Source organism: Oncorhynchus tshawytscha, linkage group LG13, assembly GCF_018296145.1.
Source record: "Oncorhynchus tshawytscha isolate Ot180627B linkage group LG13, Otsh_v2.0, whole genome shotgun sequence".
NCBI lineage: Eukaryota > Metazoa > Chordata > Actinopteri > Salmoniformes > Salmonidae > Oncorhynchus > Oncorhynchus tshawytscha.
Window position 1 is genome coordinate 10,525,060 of NC_056441.1, and position 12,380 is coordinate 10,537,439.

At 46.5% G+C, this 12,380-nt stretch overlaps 2 protein-coding genes across 2 annotated transcripts; one reads left to right on the forward strand and one right to left on the reverse strand.

Moving 5' to 3' along the window:
• The first annotated feature begins 295 nt into the window (after nt 1-295).
• Nucleotides 296-4,961, forward strand: LOC112240000 (proteasome subunit alpha type-2). Its single transcript, XM_024408384.2, has 8 exons — nt 296-424; nt 923-999; nt 1,205-1,337; nt 1,580-1,702; nt 4,016-4,097; nt 4,196-4,269; nt 4,483-4,540; nt 4,685-4,961. Exons 1-8 carry the CDS (start codon nt 384-386, stop codon nt 4,799-4,801), a joined length of 705 nt encoding a protein of 234 aa, XP_024264152.1. The 5' UTR covers nt 296-383; the 3' UTR covers nt 4,802-4,961.
• wdyhv1 (WDYHV motif containing 1) lies at nt 4,829-6,635 on the reverse strand. Its single transcript, XM_024408385.2, has 6 exons — nt 6,452-6,635; nt 6,175-6,274; nt 6,046-6,096; nt 5,752-5,900; nt 5,511-5,635; nt 4,829-5,399 (listed from the first exon to the last, which is right to left on the reverse strand). The coding sequence occupies exons 1-6, from the start codon at nt 6,529-6,531 to the stop codon at nt 5,296-5,298; spliced, it is 609 nt and encodes a 202-aa protein (XP_024264153.1). The 5' UTR covers nt 6,532-6,635; the 3' UTR covers nt 4,829-5,295.
• Nucleotides 6,636-12,380: the final 5,745 nt, after the last annotated feature.

Consider the following 12,380-nt stretch of genomic DNA (forward strand, 5'->3'; position numbering starts at 1 on the left):
TTCCATCTGAAATACAATAATTGTATTTGAAGATGAAAGGAATAGAGAGAATGACGTGTATTTATTTTAAACCATTTTCACTTATGTAAATGACCTGTGTTGCATTTATACCAGTTAACATCCACTCTCTGACAACACCCCTACAAAGAATAACAAAACAACCCCTTTCTATTATAAATTGTATTCTAATAATTGTAAAACGTTTATTCATGAATTCCGAGAATCCTGTGAACGTTATGTGCATGTTTCATATCACCCATGTACCCCCATATACATATGCCCTTCGGTTTCACATAGAGATAAATGGGCGGAACCGGAACTTCATGTAGTTCATTTCCGCTATCTGGTCCGTCCAGCAAAACGTTCCTCAAAACAGATTAACAATGGCTGAACGAGGATATAGTTTCTCCCTCACTACCTTCAGGTAAAGTAAAATAAAAATAGATTTCTGCATTGCAAAACGTAGTCAATTAACATCTTACTGCGAGGCCATATTCTGCTATAATTGTGATCTTGATCTTGCTCAATGGCCATTAAAAACACTTGAGGCAACTCTGCAAGAGATGCAGTGTCACGCCGATGCTAACTAGCTAGCTTCTTACCGGTAGCTGTTGAAGAGTTCAAGCGGGCTAGCTAGCGTAAGCCAATTGATAGAGCTGTAATTTAGGCTAATGTATGATTATTTGTAGCTCCTGCAGTGGCTAGCTAAATGACTAGCCCCCCCTGTTATGTTAGCTGGCTACATAGCCGAAACTAGTTTAGTTTTGGCTACTGGCTACTCAGTTAGCTAGCGAGATATGTAACGTTAGCTAGCTAAGTAAATGGATGTAACTGATTTAACTTAAAACATTTCTATGAACAGGTGTAGATTAGTGCTATAACTAACGTTTACCTAGTTACATATCTTCCTTGTTCCTTACAGCCCCTCTGGGAAGCTGGTCCAAATTGAATATGCCCTGGCAGCAGTGGCCGCAGGTGCACCCGCTGTAGGAATCAAAGGTGAGTAGTTAGATTAAAACATTTTGATGCAGGTAGTTTATATCCACCTTATTTATTTATTGTTTTTGATTTAATAAGTACACATCCAATTAAACACCTCAACAGACTTAGACCCAACTAAACATTCACTTTTATTATCACCTCAAGTTATGAGAGTTGATTCCAAGCATTGTAATGTCATGTAATTGTTCTTCCCTAACTACAGCCTCAAATGGAGTTGTCTTGGCAACAGAGAAGAAACAGAAGTCCATCCTGTACGACGAGACCAGTGTTCACAAAGTTGAGCCTATAACCAAACACATTGGTATGGTGTACAGTGGCATGGGACCTGACTACAGGTAATGAGGGAATGGGGAACTCATTCTTACTGGAAATCAACTTCAGCATGTAGTACTATACATATGCCAACTACCTATGTACTCTAGTATATTATATATAGAAACATATGTAGTTGTTTTATAGAATATTGCTAAGATCTTATTTCTTAGCATACATGCTAAACCAAGTAAACTAAAGGTACAGTCCTTGACTGTAATGAGACGACTGGGCTCGGGAGAGATACTCTTTGTTGTGTTGACAGGGTGCTGCTCCGGAGAGCCAGGAAGTTGGCCCAGCAGTACTTCCTGGTGTACCAGGAGCCCATCCCCACAGCTCAGCTCGTTCAGAGGGTGGCCTCCGTCATGCAGGAGTACACACAATCAGGGTATGGAGTACGATACTGTAGCTACTTATTGAGGATGAATGTTTTGCAAACCATGACTGATTGCAGTTCTCTCAGCGTAAATGACCAGATAAAGGTGGAGTAGTCCAAAAGTCAACTGTTTATTCATCATTTATTCAGTGCACTAGGAGAGTATTCAGACCCCTCCCCCTTTCCCACATGTTGTTGCATTACAGCCTTATTGTAAAATGGACAAAGAAAATCCAATCTACACACCATACCCCATAATGACGTTGCGAAAACAGGTTTTTGCAAATGTATTAAAGCATCTCTTTATTCTCTGTTACATGTCGACTTAGCCTTAGAAAAAGCTGTTTGGCATAGACCCAATCGTTCATACTGGAAATCTAGTAGCCTCACTAGAAGTAGTTCATCCTGAAAGGCCTAATTCATGACTTTTTGGAAACTCATGTGTCTCTCCATCTCTCTCTCGCTCACACACCCCTCACACACATACAGTGCCCTTGGAAAGTATTCAGACCCCTTGACATTTCCCACATTTTGTTACAGCCTTAATCAAAAATAGATTTAAAAAAAAAACTCAATCTACACACAATACCCTATAAAGACAAGGTGAAAACAGGTTAAGACATTTTTGTGAATGTATAAAAAAATGTATTTACATAAGTATTCAGACCCTTTGCTATGAGACTCGAAATTGAGCTCAGGTGCGTCCTCTTTCCATTGATCATCCTTGAGATGTTTCTACAACTTGATTGGAGTCTACCTGTGGTAAATTCAGTTGATTGGACATGATTTGGAAAGGCACACACCTGTCTGTATAAGGTCCCACAGTTGACAAGGCGTGTCGGAGCAAAAACCAAGCCATGAGGTCGAATGAATTGTCCGTAGAGCTCTGAGACAGGATTGTGTCGAAGCACAGAACTGGGGAAGGGCACCAAAAAATGTCTGCCGCATTGAAGATCCGCAAGAACAATGGCCTCCATCATTCTTAAATAGAAGAAGTTTGGAACCACCAAGACCCTTCCTAGAGCTGGTCGCCCAGCCAAACTGAGCAATCAGGGGAGAAGGGCCTTGGCCAGGGAGGTGACCCGATGGTCACTCTTAACAGAGCTCCAGAGTTCCTCTGTGGCGATGGGAGAACCTTCCAGAAGGACAACCATCTCTGCAGCACCACATCAATCGAGCCTTTATGGTAGAGAAGCCAAACGGAAGCCTCTCCTCAGAAAAAGGTACATGACAGCTTGCTTGGAGTTTGACAAAAGGCACCTAAAGGACTCTGACCATGAGAAACAAGATTATATAGTCTGAGGAAACCAGGCACCATCCCTACAGTGGAGCATGGTGATGGCAGCATCATGCTGTTGGCATGTTTTTCAATGGCAGGGACTGGGAAACTAGTCAAGATCAAGGGAAAGATGAACGGAGAAAAGTATAGAGAGAGCCTTGACGAAAACATGGCCCAGAGTGCTCAGACTGGAGTGAAGATTCACCTACCAACAGGACAACGACTCTAAGCACACAACCAAGGCAACGCAGGAGTAACTTCAGGACAAGTCTCTGAATGTGGTTCAGCCAGAGCCCAGACTTGAACCCGATTAAACATCTCTGGAGAGATCTGAAAATAGCTCTGCAACAACGTTCCCATCTAACCTGACAGAGCTTGAGGGGCTGCAGGGAAGAATGTGATAAACTCCCTGAATACAGGTGTGCCAAGCTTGTAGCGTCATACCCAAGAAGACTCGAGGCTGTAATCACAGCAAAATGTGCTAAAACAAAGTATTGTGTAAATGGTCTGAAATACATATGTAAATGTAATAGCAGTTTTTAAAAATATATTTCTAAAACTTGTTTTTGTTTTGTCATTATGGGGTATTGTGTGTAGATTGAGGGGGAGTAAACTATTTAACCCATTTTAGAATAAGGCTGTAACATAATAAAATGTGTGAAGTCAAGGGGTCTGAATACTTTCTGAATGCACTGTAAGCAGATGTCACAAGTGCTAATACAGATACTCAGCTTAAAACCACAAAGCGCAAGCAATGCAGATGTAGAACACAGTGGACAGGGAAAAGTCTAGAAAGACAGGAATCTAGAGGAACAAGGCTCCGAGGGGGTAGCCAATCCTCTTCTGGCTGTGCCGGGTGGAGATTCTAAAAGTACTTCAATGTTCCTTTTCAGACTATCAAGTAAGAATCATAGGATGTAACAAAATTACTCTGGGGGGGTGTATTCTAATGTAGTTCATTTAAATTGATCAATGAATGCATTCATGATGGAGTCCATTTGCTTCATGTAGGCTTAAATGCTTTAATGTGGCGTCTTACGTTGCAGGGGTGTCCGTCCTTTCGGAGTGTCCTTGCTGATCGCAGGTTGGGATGAGGACCGACCATACCTTTTCCAGTCTGATCCGTCTGTAAGGGCTGGTTACCACCATTTGCTATCTGAGCATATTTGTCTGTTTGTTGTGAGATCGTGATGCATTGATAACCATGTCTGTATTTCTCTACCCAGGGAGCATATTTTGCCTGGAAGGCAACTGCTATGGGGAAGAACTACGTCAATGGGAAAACATTCCTTGAGAAAAGGTATTTCAATTTACCCCCCTACACCGTACAATGACGGCCTACCTTGGCCAAACCCTCCCATAACCCCAACAACGCTAGGCCAATTGTGTGCCGCCATATGGGACTCTCGATCACGGCAGGTTGTGATACGGCCCGGCATCGAACCAGGGTCTGTAGTGACGCCTCTAGTAACCCTTTAATAAATGTGGGGGTGATGTGTGTCTCCTCACTCAGATACAACGAGGACCTGGAGCTGGAAGATGCCATCCACACAGCTATCTTGACATTGAAGGTGAGTGACTGCGTTGTAAACGTATCCTCATCTCTGCCCCTTTTCTATGCTCTCCTGTCATGACATATGTCTTAAGAGACCACGGGACTGTCTTGTGATCTTTCAGTTATTAGCAGAATCCTGAATGCTATATTTTATTCACAGGAAAGCTTTGAGGGTCAGATGACCGAAGACAATATTGAAGTGGGGATCTGCAATGAAGCCGGCTTCAGGCGACTCTCACCTGTAGAAGTGAAAGACTACTTGGCGGCCATTGCTTAAAGAAAAAGTGACTCGTTGGTGTGATTTGTATTTGGTTATTACTGAAATAATTTAGACTCTACTGTATTTTCAACATAACAGCATTTATTTTCTTTGTATTCCCAGTTCCTCCTTCCCCTCTGACAAGTTCAGTACCTATCAATAAATGCCACAAACTAAAGCTCCCTTGTTTTTATTTACATCTTGTAACTTGTGCTTCTCACACAATATAAAACATTTCCAAAGACAAATGCATTAGTTAAATGCATTGCATAGGAAGCAAACTGTATCTTAACGTCATTTAACTATACAATGTGTAAATGTAGTTTTTGTGGCATCTGTATTCCTGGCAATTCCTATGGCTTCCTTCTGCCACCAGGATAAGGAACCTAGCATTGAGAATGGTTATTTCCTGGATTGTGACCCTGTAGTAGTCTTGAGCTGAGAAAGGCAGAAAATATCCAGCAGGTAACCACCAATCTGTATGAAGTATATTCATTTCAAACCAGCAATCATCATTTTTCTGCAAAGTGTTTGACAAATTCAGAGAGACTATATACATGTCCACATCCCACTTTGGAGTCCATACTGATGAAGTCATCCAGGTTCATTTTAGAGTCTAGAACGTAAAAAAAACATTCCGTTAAGACAACCCTCACACAGACGAATGTGATTTCCATTCAAATATTGAGTTGTACAAGAAGAAATATGTAATAGGACCGAGCTGTACCTGTTGTTTCAATACAAGGATACAGCGGTGGAGGCATGCGCCATGTCCCATCGGCATTTTTCATATGTGACCGGTCCGAGGCAAAGTACTTCAGGTAGGCATCTGCAGGAATAACTCGCAACTTCCTGGAAAGTGTTGAATAGACAAGCGTTCAAAAGTGTTTATCATTGAAGAGAACCGGTTACCGTGATACACATACTTGCTTAGAGTATTTAAAATAACAATATGAATACTTGCTTACCTCCAGAAAGCTGGTTTCAGACCATGATCTGTATGGAAGGCTTCTGTAGTGTAAACATGGGAAGGACAGGAGAAAGGCAGGACTGTATCCAGGTCATAAATAAAACTCTGTCCCTGCTGATTCTGATGAAGTAGGACAACGTGATAATCCTACAAACAGAATGTTATATTGTGACTGTTGTAATAGTTTACAGTGCAGGCTACAATATTTTTCCTATAATGTTAAAGACAAGGGTGTGGCTTCATATTTCCTCCATCCTCTGTCTGAAAATGAAAGCCAAGGGACAGTGCCTACCCAAACAACAGGTTCATCTCCACGACTGGACCTCTGTTTCCATATAGGGATCTGAGAGGAATGGAAATTCATCAATCATTATAACAGAATAAAGGGTTAACAATGACATTTTAACGACCTACAACTTACCATTTTTCTTTCATTTGATATAAATACAGCATACACTTCGTCCAAATGTATTTGCGTTTGAGTCTTGATGTGTTCACATAGTTTCCAGACATTTTCCTCACTGAAAAAGCAAGATTTTAAAATGTAATTCATGCACCCATTATATTAGCGGACTACTTCACTCCATGGTGAATTAAATTCATATGAACTTCACCATGGAGTGGAGTTTATTCCGCTACCATTGTGTATTGAGCTTAGCCACCTAGCTTCATCCTGAGCGTGCATTGCGGACAATTACCAGTAACAGCTTGTGTACACGCATTCATCCCTGGATGGAGTGATGTTGACATACTTTGAGGAAACGTGTTCTTTATGCATGTCTTCCCTGAAAATGGAACAGACTGACCCTAATCAGCAGTTGATTTTGCAGCAGTCTGCATATTTTGGTGTTACATTTTTAAGTGTCCGCCGGAGGACGAGAGTCGTCTTCTTCTGTAGTATAATGGCGGTCCGCTATTAAGGTGCATGCTGCCACCTAATGTGCCGGAGTGTGCGATCAATCATGGTTTGGCTAATTATGTACTACTTATAAAATAAAATCCTTACTAACTTCTAACTATCTGTATCATACTGAGACAATCCATCCTTGAGATTATTCATCATAAAAAAAGATGTAGACAGTAACTTGTTACCCCTAATAACTCTGTTGCCATATCCACAAAATCTTCAACCTGACATTTCTGCTTTCCACAATCCGATTCGTGAATTTACGACCAAAATGTCCTTTGACACAGCACATTTATGGGAGCAAGCTTTCTGAAAAGGCCTTGAGACCATGTCAGGACTAGTAGAAGCACCAGTTCCTTCACATTTTCTTTAATATCATCTATGGAGATAGTGGGACCAAATAAATGACTCCACTCAATTTAGCATAAGCTCCAGGGACATGTTTTTTGATCTTCTTCCTATTGAGAGTGTCCATTTGAAGAATCTTCCCTAGCTGAGCATGGCTACCACAGGATAATAGCAGTCTACCATTTCCAATGAACCGGGCTAAGTTGACTTCACCAATCTCTTTCTTTACGTCATTGCTTAATGGGATAGGGTGTAGATGCAACCCTGTGGTCACATCAAACACACCACCACAACATTCCAGCTATTGAATCTCCAATCTCCTCCCCATATCCTCCATCGCTCCTCTGAAAAACCACTTCGTAACCACACTAATAAAGGTAATCTAGCAGTAAAGGGTGTTTTGCCAGTAACCGAAAGGTCTCTGTTTCGGAATCCCAGAGCCGACTAGTTGAAGGATCTGTCGATGTGTCCCTGGGCAAGGAACTTAACTCTAGTCGCTCTGGATAAGAGTGTCTACTAAAATATAAATGTTTCTTGATATTCCCCTTTCTATCACTGGCTTGGATGTCGCTACAACTCACATGCTACGCAGGAGTTTGTCGGTAGGGGGTGACATCACATTGCAGAATGTGAACTTGTTCCTTGTTTTCCCTTACATAATTTGCTTTAACACTTTCATGTGAGTCCACAGGCAAAATGTCCATTTTTAGGGTAGTGGAACTGTCCCCAGAATTTGTTTAATTTCCATTGCAATATTTAGCAAGACTCTCTCTCCCTCTCTCCCCCTGTCCCGGAGACACAGAGAGAGTACCGTATAAACTTAAGCCCTCCTTATTTGCAGAATGGACATCTCTGGTCTGCTATCATACACTGAGTACGATGAAACAGCATCCATTCTTCAGATGTTCACCTCTTCTGCTGCCCTGGGTGCCATGGATGTGGAGCTCATTGTTAGGGTCGACTTGTTTAGGTCTCAACTCACTCAAAAAGGCGGTAAGAATGTGAAAAAGCGGGCTTCTCACAGTTTCTGCTCCAAGCTGCTATTGTTAGTATCATTGATTTTCTCATTGATTTCTGGTGTTTTCACTCTCAAACAAGGATTTTGCTTTGTGTTTGCCTCTGTAAGTGAGGTTAAAGATTGTATTTCCCATAGTTGTCTCAGATTCTTCCCACCTCAAGATTGACACACTGTAGCTGTTTGTTTATCACAGTTCGTAAGCCTAGTAGGATCAGCCTTTTCCATCAGAGGGTAAAACAACATACCCAGGATTGGTCTTTGCTCTGTAGAATACATATCAGCCCACGAAGCCATTACACTTCCTCCAGGTTTTTAACCATATGGGGAACCTTGTTAATGATAAAATATACTGTTTCACCTGAATGAGGTTTTGTGGGAAGTGCCTTTTGTTTTTTGCATTACAAAAGATTTGTACATGTATAAATTAAATCACATTCAAAACAATCATGAGACCAAGCAAGAATGTCAAACCACTGACTTTTTCTCTATAGTAGATCATATGAAGAGAAGTAATTGTTGGAGAGGAGAGCAGAGAGACAATCTCTCCCCCTTCCTCTCTCTTTGTCCCCCCTTCCTCTCTTTCTGTCTCCCCCTCCCTCTCTCTCAGTCTCCCCCTTCCTCTCTCTCTGTCTCCCCCTTCCTCTCTCTCTGTCTCCCCCTTACTCTCTCTCTGTCTCCCCCTTCCTCTCTCTTTGTCCCCCCTTCCTCTCTTTCTGTCTCCCCCTCCCTCTCTCTCAGTCTCCCCCTTCCTCTCTCTCAGTCTCCCCCTTCCTCTCTCTCTGTCTCCCCCTTACTCTCTCTGTCTGTCTCCCCCTTCCTCTCTCTCTGTCTCCCCCTTCCTCTCTCTCTGTCTCCCCCTCCTCTCTCTCTGTCTCCCCCTTCCTCTCTCTCTGTCTCCCCCCTTCCTCTCTCTCTGTCTCCCCCTTCCTCTCTCTCTCTCTATCTCCCCCTTCCTCTCTCTCTGTCTCCCCCTTCCCCTCTCTCTGTCTCCCCCTTACTCTCTCTCTGTCTCCCCCTTCCTCTCTCTCTGTCTCCCCCTTACTCTCTCTCTGTCTCCCCCTTCCTCTCTCTCTGTCTCCCCCTTCCTCTCTCTCTGTCTCCCCCTTCCTCTCTCTCTATCTCCCCCTTCCTCTCTCTCTGTCTCCCCCTTCCCCTCTCTCTGTCTCCCCCTTACTCTCTCTCTGTCTCCCCCTTCCTCTCTCTCTGTCTCCCCCTTCTCTCTCTCTGTCTCCCCCTTTCCTCTCTCTCTGTCTCCCCCTTCCTCTCTCTCTATCTCCCCCTTCCTCTCTCTCTGTCTCCCCCTTCCCCTCTCTCTGTCTCCCCCTTACTCTCTCTCTGTCTCCCCCTTCCTCTCTCTATTTCCCCCTCCCTCTCTCTCAGTCTCCCCCTTCCCCTCTCTCTGTCTCCCCCTTACTCTCTCTGTATCCCCCTTACTCTCTCTGTCTCCCCCTTCCTCTCTCTCTGTCTCCCCCTTCCTCTCTCTCTGTCTCCCCCTTCCTCTCACTCTGTCTCCCCCTTTCCTCTCTCTCTATCTCCCCCTTCCTCTCTCTCTGTCTCCCCCTTCCTCTCTCTCTGTCTCCCCCTTCCTCTCTCTCTGTCTCCCCTTCCCCTCTCTCTGTCTCCCCCTTCCTCTCTCTCTGTCTCCCCTTCCCCTCTCTCTGTCTCCCCCTTCCTATCTCTCTATCTCCCCTTCCTCTCTCTCTGTCTCCCCCTTACTCTCTCTCTGTCTCCCCCTTCCTCTCTCTCTGTCTCCCCCTTCCCCTCTCTCTGTCTCCCCCTTCCTCTCTCTCTGTCTCCCCCTTACTCTCTCTCCGTCTCCCCCTTCCTCTCTCTCTATTTCCCCCTTCCTCTCTCTCTGTCTCCCCCTTCCCCTCTCTCTGTCTCCCCCTTCCTCTCTCTGTCTCCCCCTTCCCCTCTCTCTGTCTCCCCCTTCCTCTCTCTCTATCTCCCCCTTCCTCTCTCTCTGTCTCCCCCTTCCTCTCTCTCTGTCTCCCCCTTCCTCTCTCTCTGTCTCCCCCTTCCCCTCTCTCTGTCTCCCCCTTCCTCTCTCTCTGTCTCCCCCTTCCCCTCTCTCTGTCTCCCCCTTCCTATCTCTCTATCTCCCCTTCCTCTCTCTCTGTCTCCCCCTTACTCTCTCTCTGTCTCCCCCTTCCTCTCTCTCTGTCTCCCCCTTCCCCTCTCTCTGTCTCCCCCTTCCTCTCTCTCTGTCTCCCCCTTACTCTCTCTCTGTCTCCCCCTTCCTCTCTCTCTATTTCCCCCTTCCTCTCTCTCTGTCTCCCCCTTCCCCTCTCTCTGTCTCCCCCTTCCTCTCTCTGTCTCCCCCTTCCCTCTCTCTGTCTCCCCCTTCCTCTCTCTCTATCTCCCCTTCCTCTCTCTCTGTCTCCCCCTTACTCTCTCTCTGTCTCCCCCTTCCTCTCTCTCTGTCTCTCCCCTTACTCTCTCTCTTTCTCCCCCTTCCTCTCTCTCTGTCTCCCCCTTCCTCTCTCTCTGTCTCCCCCTTCCTCTCTCTCTGTCTCCCCCTTCCTCTCTCTCTCTCTCTGTCTCCCCCTTCCTCTCTCTCTGTCTCCCCCTTCCTCTCTCTCTGTCTCCCCCTTCCCCTCTCTCTGTCTCCCCCTTCCTCTCTCTCTGTCTCCCCCTTACTCTCTCTCTGTCTCCCCCTTACTCTCTCTCTGTCTCCCCCTTCCTCTCTCTCTGTCTCCCCCTTCCCCTCTCTCTGTCTCCCCCTTCTCTCTTTCTGTCTCCCCCTTCCTCTCTCTCTGTCTCCCCCTTACTCTCTCTCTGTCTCCCCCTTCCCTCTCTCTGTCTCCCCCTTCCTCTCTCTCTGTCTCCCCCTTCCCCTCTCTCTGTCTCCCCCTTCCTCTCTCTCTATCTCCCCTTCCTCTCTCTCTGTCTCCCCCTTACTCTCTCTCTGTCTCCCCCTTCCTCTCTCTCTGTCTCCCCCTTCCCCTCTCTCTGTCTCCCCCTTCCTCTCTCTCTGTCTCTCCCCTTACTCTCTCTCTGTCTCCCCCTTACTCTCTCTCTGTCTCCCCCTTACTCTCTCTCTGTCTCCCCCTTCCTCTCTCTTTGTCCCCCCTTCCTCTCTTTCAGTCTCCCCCTCCCTCTCTCTCAGTCTCCCACTTCCTCTCTCTCAGTCTCCCCCTTCCTCTCTCTCTGTCTGCCCCCTTCCTCTCTCTCTGTCTCCCCCTTCCTCTCTCTCTATCTCCCCCTTCCTCTCTCTCTGTCTCCCCCTTCCTCTCTCTCTGTCTCCCCCTTACTCTCTCTCTGTCTCCCCCTTCCTCTCTCTCTATTTCCCCCTCCCTCTCTCTCAGTCTCCCCCTTCCCCTCTCTCTGTCTCCCCTTTACTCTCTCTGTCTCCCCCTTACTCTCTCTGTCTCCCCCTTCCTCTCTCTCTGTCTCCCCCTTCCTCTCTCTCTGTCTCCCCCTTCCTCTCTCTCTGTCTCCCCCTTTTGTCTCTCTCTATCTCCCCCTTCCTCTCTCTCTGTCTCCCCCTTCCTCTCTCTCTGTCTCCCCCTTCCTCTCTCTCTGTCTCCCCCTTCCTCTCTCTGTCTCCCCCTTCCCCTCTCTCTGTCTCCCCCTTCCTCTCTCTCTATCTCCCCTTCCTCTCTCTCTGTCTCCCCCTTACTCTCTCTCTGTCTCCCCCTTCCTCTCTCTCTGTCTCCCCCTTCCCCTCTCTCTGTCTCCCCCTTCCTCTCTCTCTGTCTCTCCCCTTACTCTCTCTCTTTCTCCCCCTTCCTCTCTCTCTGTCTCCCCCTTCCTCTCTCTCTGTCTCCCCTTCCTCTCTCTCTGTCTCCCCCTTCCTCTCTCTCTCTCTCTGTCTCCCCCTTCCTCTCTCTCTGTCTCCCCCTTCCTCTCTCTCTGTCTCCCCCTTCCCCTCTCTCTGTCTCCCCCTTCCTCTCTCTCTGTCTCTCCCTTACTCTCTCTCTGTCTCCCCCTTACTCTCTCTCTGTCTCCCCCTTACTCTCTCTCTGTCTCCCCCCTTCCTCTCTCTCTGTCTCCCCCTTCCTCTCTTTCTGTCTCCCCCTTCCTCTCTCTCTGTCTCCCCCTTACTCTCTCTCTGTCGCCCCCCTTCCTCTCTCTCTGTCTCCCCCTTCCTCTCTCTCTGTCTCCCTCCCCCTTACTCTCTCTCTGTCTCCCCCTTCCTCTCTCTCTGTCTCCCCCTTACTCTCTCTCTGTCTCCCCCTTCCTCTCTCTCTGTCTCCCCCTTCCTCTCTTTCTGTCTCCCCCTTCCTCTCTCTCTGTCTCCCCCTTACTCTCTCTCTGTCGCCCCCTTCCTCTCTCTCTGTCTCCCCCTTCCTCTCTCTCTGTCTCCCTCCCCCTTACTCTCTCTCTGTCTCCCCCTTCCTCTCTCTCTGTC

Coding starts and splice junctions, on each gene's coding strand:
- LOC112240000 (XM_024408384.2), top strand. CDS start 384: ATGGCTGAACGAGGATATAGTTTCTCCCTCACTACCTTCAG. Junction 1,338..1,579: donor GGCATGGGACCTGACTACAG/GTAATGAGGGAA, acceptor TTGTGTTGACAG/GGTGCTGCTCCGGAGAGCCA. Junction 4,098..4,195: donor TTTTCCAGTCTGATCCGTCT/GTAAGGGCTGGT, acceptor TTCTCTACCCAG/GGAGCATATTTTGCCTGGAA.
- wdyhv1 (XM_024408385.2), bottom strand. CDS start 6,531: ATGCATAAAGAACACGTTTCCTCAAAGTATGTCAACATCACTCCATCC. Junction 5,901..6,045: donor GAGATGAACCTGTTGTTTGG/GTAGGCACTGTC, acceptor TTCTGTTTGTAG/GATTATCACGTTGTCCTACT. Junction 5,400..5,510: donor TCCTTGTATTGAAACAACAG/GTACAGCTCGGT, acceptor TTTACGTTCTAG/ACTCTAAAATGAACCTGGAT.